Here is a 9,419-nt window from a genome sequence, read left to right on the forward strand (position 1 = left end):
TGTTTTTTTATGCATGTGCATATTTCATTGCTCTCAGGCTGCTCTATAAGCCCTGATGTGTCTTTAGGCATTCAGAAATATTGAATAAATAAGGTTTTGATTTTAGTCAAAGTTTAGTCTGTTTAAAAAAAAGAAAATGCGGGAGGTTATGTGTGTTACAATAAATGAATAACTACCAATGTATCAGAGCTTTGATTGTCAGCCTTAAGCTCTCAAAATGCCCCTTGCCGTGGTACAAATTCTTCTCTTATCCACTTGAGCCAAAAACACTTAGAGCTGCTAGAACCTCTTCTGCTGATAACTCAAGAGGATTCTTGTGTGAATTATGTGTATAATGTATGATGATTGAAATTACTTATTTCCACCCTCCCCCACCCAAAAAAGAGAGCCTGCTTTCCCTTCCATTGAAGAGACATACAGCGACTTGCAGGCGCGCACACACACACACACACACACACACACCATGTCACCTTGATCTCCAACACTACCAGCTCTCTTCAGTCTGTCACTGTTGTGAATCATTTATTTCAGTCTGTTGTTTGATTAACCCTATGATCTGACGGACTGAAGAGGATTTCTCTGTCTGGTGTCTGTAAATACAGGCTTAAAGTAGTTGCTTTGCACAGGGCAGGAGTCTCAGCTTGCACATTCTGCCCACTCAGTGCCAGAAAGAACTCAAGAGGGCAGCTTAGCATGAAGCCTTAACCAAGCTTTTGAAGATGTGTCACTAATACAATACTAATTAAATTAATCCCTAGTGTTGCATTTAGAAAAGTTGTTAATCTGCAGATTAAAGTTAACAGTTTTGAACATGGATTTACTGCTATTATGGTGGTTGCTAAAACTCATAATATAAATCAGAAATATGTGTGGTGATGGTGACCAAATGGCTTCTCCCCAACATGTAAGCTTCGTGCAAAGCCTAGAAATGTGGGGAGGCGGTTAGCCTCTACCAAAAGAGGAAAAGTTGGCATAACTTAAAATGAGTTTAAATATTGTGTCTCGTTGGCTAGCTTGCTAGTAGACACATTCAGGAATCACCTGGTTTTTGCTAGAAGTTCAAGGGTTCATAAACTTCACTGTGAGATTAGGACTACCTTAGACCAATGTCTCCCTTTCTCTTTCCACACACACATAAGATCTGACATCTTCTGAGATGTTTAAACACACATTTGATTTCATAATATACTTCATATATATATATATAATGTAACTAATTACTTTTGCCAATAAATAAATGAATAGTGAAGTAATTACTTTTTAATGAGTATTTTATATTTTCAGTAAGTAAGTTGCCCGATATAGTTGTAGACATAGATCTTCTTTGTTGGAATTTACCCTCAGAACATTTTCTTAAAGAGAATTCAATAGAACGATTTACAGATGCAGTACTGACAGCAGGTTAGGACATTTTCATTGAGAAACACTGAAACAATCTGATGTTCACTCGTTTGCTTGCTTGCGTTGTGTCCAGTAAGGAAGAGGTGTCAGAATAAATGAATGAAAAGCTTCAATGTTATAACAATATGTGTTATTCTCTTCCATGAGCATATTTTTGACTATAAATCCAATTTTGTTCCACCATGAATTGTAGTAAAGGGGGACCCACACTCATCTCATCTGCACATACAGTCCACAGTGAAACCCATCTCATTACTATTTCACATGTTCATGTCCCATGTATGTTTGGATGTTTTTGGATGTATGTGTATGTCCTCATTTGGATGTATGTGTATGTCATTCATTGTTTGGATGTATGTGTACGGCCTCATTTTTAAACGAGCTACCCAGGGATGTACAAAGAATTTCAGCCTTTGGCTGACAATAAAGTTGTATTGTATCGTATCGTATGTCACAGAAAGACCAGGCTTTGAGATGATGGCTCACTGTATGGAACAAATGTGTTTACGTGAGTGTCCTTTGATCATTCCTTGAGAAATGATTTAAGGCTTGATGAGTTAATGATTTACAGAGTTGGCTGGCAGATAGCATCACTTTGATTATAGCTATGGTTCCTCAAACAGAGAGCAGCCGTAGTTTATGAATTATTTACTCTGCAGTTATCACATAAGTGATAAAAGCAAAGCACGATCTGAACCATGAGGCTGAATCTTGAGTCTGTGCTAGAATTGCACAGACACGGTATCCTCACTATATCATCGAACACAGTGCTCATTAGACCAATAAGTACTGTATCTATCTATCTATCTATCTATCTATCTATCTATCTATCTATCTATCTATCTATCTATCTGGTTGCAACTAACAATTATTTTCACTATCAATGAATAAGTGCAGTAACACTTTAGGCCGGCTACACACTGGATGCATGGTGTGAGCGTGTCAGCTGCGTGGCGTGTCCGTTTTTATTTTGGCTCCCATGTTAACAGGTTAGAACTTGCACACAACTTACACACCTGCCTGACGCGCCGAAAACGCATGCATGCTAGAAATAGGACAGACACCTATTTTCCATTCAAAATAGAATAGGAAAAGATGGTTATATGTCATTTTGACACAAATACATTTAATAAATGACATTTTGATGTTTGAAAGTCTCTAGGTTTTGACATAAATGCAGATATAAATTTAATTTAAAATTTTAAGATTTTCTAATATTGCACCTCTCAATACAGAACAAAATATTCTGTAGCCTATTTTGCCGTCAATACTACCGATGTTATCTTTGCTGTAATCAGATCAGTATATATTTATGTTTAACATGAAGTATACTACTGCTTGAGTGCAGTAAATCAATGGGAAACATACATGTGGACAGACAAAGCTAGCAGCAGCAGCGCCGCATCAGACACGTTTCTGGTGTGCAAAGACAGAAAACGCCACGCAACTGACACGCAACAGAAACAACAGAAAAGTGTTTATTACTGTATTTTTCAGCAATAATAACTTCACCTATGAAGACATATTTGATATTAGTACAACTGTGTTTTGCTATATTGTCCAACAGTGTTATACATCAGCCTCCACTCATGGGTACCCACTGGAAGACTTCTGGATGCTGAATATCTGCTAACAACTACATTATACTCTGTTACAAAACATGTATTAAATATGTATATAATACTTATAAATGCTAAATAGGGGGGTCTCAAAGTAAAGTGTTTCAGATTAATCGGCAATTATTTTCTAAATAACTAGTGTGCTCTATGAAATGTCAGAAAGAGGGGATATCACAATATCCCAGAAACCTAAGGTGATGTCTTCAAATTGCTTGTTTTTGTTCAAACAATTGTCCAAAATCAGAAAATGATCAGTTTACAATTACAGACAAAGAAAAGCTGCACATTTGAAAATTTGGATCCTAAGAATGTTGTGTTTTTTGAGTTTTGTGTATTTTAAAGGCCGGGTGACGGGCATTGGAAACTAGCTTAGACCGTAGATGCTGTGGTATGTGGCGTTGGTTCATGCGATACACTGGTCCCTATAAAAAGAAACATTAAATGAATAGAATGAATAAAATAAAAAAATTTACTTTGACATTGTCAAACATTGTCAAAATAGTTGTCGTTCATTTTCTGTGGATCAACTTATTGATTAATCATCTAATTGTTTCAGCTCTAAATCTATCTGAATGAAAAACAGAACCAGTTTTACACTCCAAATGTTTACTTTATACTCTCAATTTCTATATCTTATTTTCTCTATTTTATTTTTTCTACCCAACCTTTCCTCTCTAGCCCTCCCTTTTTCTCAGTCTTGCATTTATTTATTCACACACACACACACACACACACACACACACACACACACACACACACACACACACACACACACACACACACACACACACACACACACACACACAAGCACTCTTCCCTCTAAATCCAGTCTCTCAGCAGGGCAGGGATTATAGCCATGGTTAAAACCTTTCCAGTGCTGCTGGCTTGATCCTCTGTGCCAAGTAGAGACTAAAATGAGCTTCAGAAAGTTAGATAATCGGCCTCATCTACATGACTCTCTCTCAGCTAATATTTAAGAGGCACTCACTTCATTACACTGTTAAACTTTGAGCCCCACCTGCCTAGATGTTTGGGGAGATTAAATCTTGAAGATAATAATAAATTCTGAAAACACTGAAAATCAGTATCAAGTCCAGTGTCTGAAGTAGTAGCTTGTGGAATTTGCAAATAACCATTGCTGGAGAACATGGAAGAATCAAGTAAAAGGAGCCAATTCCAAATCAGACCTCTTGTGCTGGGAAATGTTTCCACATCCATTTTCCTTTAATTTGCTCACCACGGCCGACAGCTAAATTGGCAGAGGAGTCTGTCCATTAGAAATGTGCATTAAAGGAAATTAAAACTTTTATGTATCATGATTACAGCCACTCTATAATTTGGAAGAACCACATAAAAGTAATTATGGGAGGTTTTATTGATCGTAGCATTATGGTATTTGCGAGAATAACATGAAAATATTTAGTAGTCGTATTACAATCTCCTCCTCACAGAGGTTATAAGCTCTCGGCCGGTGCAGTTCAAATAAAGCAGACCACTCAGTAATAATATGGTCAAAAAATCAATGCCAGCTCCATTGATCTTAATTAAAAGTACTCATTATAACTTAGTCTGGCTCAATAAGCAGGAACACTAAAAGCGCTTCAGATTGTTGAAGTTACTTTGCAGGTATTTTGACCTGAAGGCACTACAAGAAAAGTCAAGAAATCATCGAAGTTATTAGAATCCATGCTGAGTAGGACATGAATGCCTGCACCAAATTCCATTGGCAAGCCATCCCGTAGTTGTTGAGACGTTTTACTAAAAAAGAAAAATGTCAAAATGGTGGCACTTGAGGAAAAGTCAGGGATCACCAAAGTCATGAACCAAATTTGATGGCAATCCAGCCGATAGCTGTCGAGATATTAGAAGTGGGGGACCGACAGACTGACATTTCCATCCTTAAGCCATGCCTAAAAACAGTGTGTAGGGATACAGTAACAGGAGCTAAAAGTAAGTAGTATCACTAGATAGTATTTGTATGTCAGAGCTTGTGAATAGCTGCTGATATCATTAATAATTCCCCCATCCTTCTTTTCACTCACCCAGAGAGAGAGAGAGAGAGAGAGAGAGAGAGAGAGAGAGCTACCTCAGCAATTATTGTATTGCTCCAATAATGATGATGATGAAGGTGATGATGATGATAATGAGATTCCATAATGAGGTTAAAAACTATTACGGTTGAATTTAAATGAAATTTGTGGGACATTAAATGACTGGACTGAGAGGATGAAAAGCTGAAGTTGTGTGTGTGTGTGTTAGTGTGTGTGTGTGTGTGTGTGTGTGTGTGTGTGTGTGTGTGTGTGTGAATAGACGAAAGACTCTCATAGCAGCTTGCAAAGCTCTCAGTGTGTCCAGCACTGTGTTATGTGATGTGACATGTACTGTGGTTTCCACTGCCAGCCTGTGTACTTGTGTCTCTCCTCTAGCTGTATTATTAATTCAAAGACCATGCGAGTACACGCCTTGTCTCCTCCTCCGCTGTCTTGTGGAGAGATCTTTGAAAGAGAAAGATTAAAAGGAGGGCATAATTAGACAGGAGGATTTTCACTATAATGGTAATTGAAGCTGTGCTGTCATATTACAATGTCTAATTGGTCTGAAATTACAGAAAAGCAATTACGACAGCAGAGAGTCACTTACCGTTGTAAAAGGACATTTAGATTTCATGTCTAACCTATACGTCTTGTCCAGTTATCGTGCAGTCATTTTCTCTGTAGAGACACTTGAATCCAAACACCCCACTTAGAAGTGGCAGTAAATAGAGTTGCATTTGTGCATTTCAACTATACTATACCATTAGGAGGTAGCATGCGAGATCTACTATGATTGTTCCACAATCCATTTATAAATGTTCCATTTATGGGGCTGCATCAACACTGCTTAAGTGCTACTTAAATCTTTGTTCTCTGCTGCCTGAGAAGCAGAGGAGGTCAAACAGGTGCCCTCCCAGGAGCTGAAATGAGATGACAGATCTCGTTAAAGATACACAGCCATACAGATTTGAGTAAAGATGGTGCCATCCCTGGGTGCCCGGATAGCTCAGTTGGTAGAGCGGGCGCCCATATATAGAGGTTTACTCCTCGACGCAGCTGGCCCTGGGTCGACTCTGACCTGCGGCCCTTTGCTGCATGTCATTCCCCCCTCTCTCCCCTTTCATGTCTTCAGTTGTCCTGTCAAATAAAGGCCTAAAAATGCCACAAAATAATAAAAAATCAATAAATAAATAAAAGATGGTGCCATCCCAGAGCTGCATCCTCAGCTGATTCCTCTAGCGGTGCATTCAGCTTGTAATTTAGGTCTTGCCTTTGGTAAAGATGTTTTTCCTCCATGCTCTTATATACTGCTGATCATTGCAGCAAGGCTAGATTTTGTGTTTGTGAATCAGATGTTTGTGTCAGACTGAGGGGTGCATGGACATTACAAAGAGCATAAAAGGCATGGAGGCTTGCGATGACCCAGCTTGCAATGTATTTCATATCCAAACAGTGTGTGCTGATTTCAACTCAAACAACATTTTATTTGGATGAAGCAGTAGGTTATCTGAGACTTCCTTCCACACTCACTGTGTTCAGGCAGTACATGGTTCTGTTTCTTATCGCTGCCTACCATACATGAAGTGGCTTCTTATGTCTCAGCTAAGGAAGATTTTTCTATGAGCTGCTGTGTTGTTGTTTTTAGCTTCACAAAGTCCCAAAGTCGCAGAATTAGGTAATTGAATAGTATTGTACTTTTGTATACAATACCGCACATTGTTCTTCTTTGCCAAAACTTGGTGCCTACATTACACACAATGCAACTCGACCACCAACAATTCAGTCAGAATCAGAAAGCGATAAGTAGTTGGCTTGTTAGTTTCATGGATGGGTTACTAAACAGACTTACAGGCCCAGATACCTATTACCAGAACGTCCGTAGCCTATGAAGTTAAAATTTTTTTGTAGTCAAAAAAACTACTGTATAGAGAAATGCAAAACGACCACAAAGAGACTAAAAACGCGGAAAAACAAAGCCAAAGCATCATTTTGTGTCTTTTGCGTCCAGGAGTCCATTTTCTCATAATCTATCTCTGGCTGTAGGCTTTTTGGAGTTAAAAAGTATCAGCTATTTATTCACGTTATTTTATATTAGAATATTTAGTTGTTGTTATTTGGCAGTCATTTATTGCACTAAATAAACAATGTAACTAGTAATAGTAATAATGTACAGTTTAGTGTTGCCAGGAAACAGAGCTTATAAAAACATTTACTCATTTTATAAATGTCCCCCCCTTCTTTAAGACTGTGCCCCAGTCTGGTCCCCCTATTCAAAAGTTTCTCATCTCGCCCCTGTCCTCAAGCAGAGATGAGGTATGGTAAGCTTACATATTTTCAACTTAACATCTCCATTTTTTTTTTTTTGAAAATTGTACTCTTCAGCTGATGTGACTTGACTTTGTGCAGCTCCCACTGGAGCCACAAAAAGCTTTATACAACTTCTTTCCACATGCTGTATGCAGCAGTACTCCCCCAAACCTGTAAATAGACTCTAATGTGCAAAATCAGCACATTTCACTCTTAAATATTGTTTAAGGGCTTTTAATGATTATTGGTGTGAGAACTGAGCCATTAAATCTTCCCTTGGATATGTGACATTTTGTTTTTATCCTGTTTAAGTCATATAAAAGAAAGACTGAAACGTTTCCCTTTTGAAGGGCAATTGCTTCCCTTGTTGTTATCTGCCACTCCCGGTAAAAGTACTCTCTGTATGCACATCATGTCAAGTGCTAGCAATGCCAGCTTCCTGACAAGTAAATGAAAGGTCCCATCGTTCTTCTTGTTTCTTCCCAGGTGACACCCACTGTCCCCATTCCGTCACCATCAAAAAGCCGAACAAGATGCCGAGAACCTCAAAAACGGTCCATTATGGGCTGCCAGAGGGAGCGCAGACACCATTAAGGAATGGTATCGGTTACAAATAATGCATGTCTCCAGTCTCAATCTCATCTTGTCTGCGAGAAACAGGACAGACAAGATGTACAGATGATCCACAGAGACCTTGCATGCTGAATAACACCCTCGCTCTTACAGACCAAGGACATCTGCTCACCAGAGAGATGGTGAAGACAGGATTCAGGCAAGAGCTGGACACATTATCCCACTTGAAAGTCATTAAAACGAGTTATGGTCAGCTGGAACAAACCTACGGCATTTGCGTTCAAAGCACACCAGACTTGTGTGCCCCGTTTATTGCAGCATATTGTGATTGTCTTTATTGTTCTGCTTTGGGAATGTTACAGTTCATAAAGTGGAATGAGAAAGGAGAGACCTTATGAGTCTCAATCACCTTACCGCTGGTAATATCAATGTCTCTTTTATTTACTGCTGAAATTAAAGACCACAGGGATGGAGGAAGTCATTACCTAGAGAAGTGATTTCTCTTTAAACATCTTATCACATGGCGTATGGTGCAGCACTCAAGGTTTTCTCACAAGGTTAGGCACATAGCACGTATTGTAACATCTCTAAAGTGGTAAAAGATGCACTAATCAAGATGAATTATAATCAAATGCATTTGTTAAAGCTTCTTGTAACACTGTGAGAAGTCAGCCTGTTCAGAAAATCCTTCCCATGAAGCTTGCACTACACTGCATTATCTCCCTGTTGTAGATTTTTATAATGAAAGGTGCAGATAACAAAATGTAACATGCTGGTTTATGGTCGATTAAGATCACAATCACTGATACGGGTTCACCTATCTCTTTTACATTATATCTGTGCAGACAAAATTAAAAGTTAAAAGTCATTGTTGCAAAGTGCGAGCTTTTGCCAAGCACCTCACACAATGTCTGCAGAAGTTCACAGATAAAAAGCTGGATGACAGCTAGCTTGTATTGTTGGCCTTTTTTATTCAAACGGCGATGAAGGTCGACGCTGAGCCGATACCAGCTCATCCGCTTTTATGCGCGTGACAATCTCAAGATGTAATCTCAAAATTTTAAAGGCTCACTCTTTTACTATGAGATGCCATTAGGTTCTGAGGCGTTTATGTCTTTTTAATGAGAGAGCTAAATTGCCTTTATACGCAGTGATTTTTGTGCAAATGAAAGCCTTGCAGACTATGAATGTCAAGTAGACGACTAAATGTTCCCCGGCACATTGTGGGGCCACGGGCTGCAGCATCAGGATTCACACTGATGACCACGTGATGAAGAGTACTGCTGGAAAATATTTAAATTGTAATGAACAAGATACAGAAGTCGACTAGCACGCAACGTTGTCATTGCAGTGCGTGTCACAAGAATGATGTAAGATATGAAAATTTGCTTCAGTGCAACAGTCACACTGTACCAAATATTCATTCAGCTGTATTCTCTTGATCAGGAATGACAAGACACACTGCTGAGTTATATCCGAAACATCT

General features: G+C 38.8%; 1 protein-coding gene across 1 annotated transcript in view; it reads left to right on the plus strand.

The window, feature by feature from the left end:
* LOC114564184 (heparan-sulfate 6-O-sulfotransferase 3-B) overlaps positions 1 to 8,615 on the plus strand; it is a 47,340-nt gene extending 38,725 nt beyond the window's left edge. The window contains exon 2 of the mRNA XM_028591412.1: positions 7,847 to 8,615. Within this exon, the coding sequence (XP_028447213.1) occupies positions 7,847 to 7,850 (4 nt within the window). The 3' untranslated portion in view covers positions 7,851 to 8,615. The remainder of the gene's footprint in view (positions 1 to 7,846) is intronic.
* Positions 8,616 to 9,419: the final 804 nt, after the last annotated feature.

This window comes from Perca flavescens, chromosome 11, assembly GCF_004354835.1.
Source record: "Perca flavescens isolate YP-PL-M2 chromosome 11, PFLA_1.0, whole genome shotgun sequence".
NCBI classification, from domain to species: Eukaryota; Metazoa; Chordata; class Actinopteri; order Perciformes; family Percidae; genus Perca; species Perca flavescens.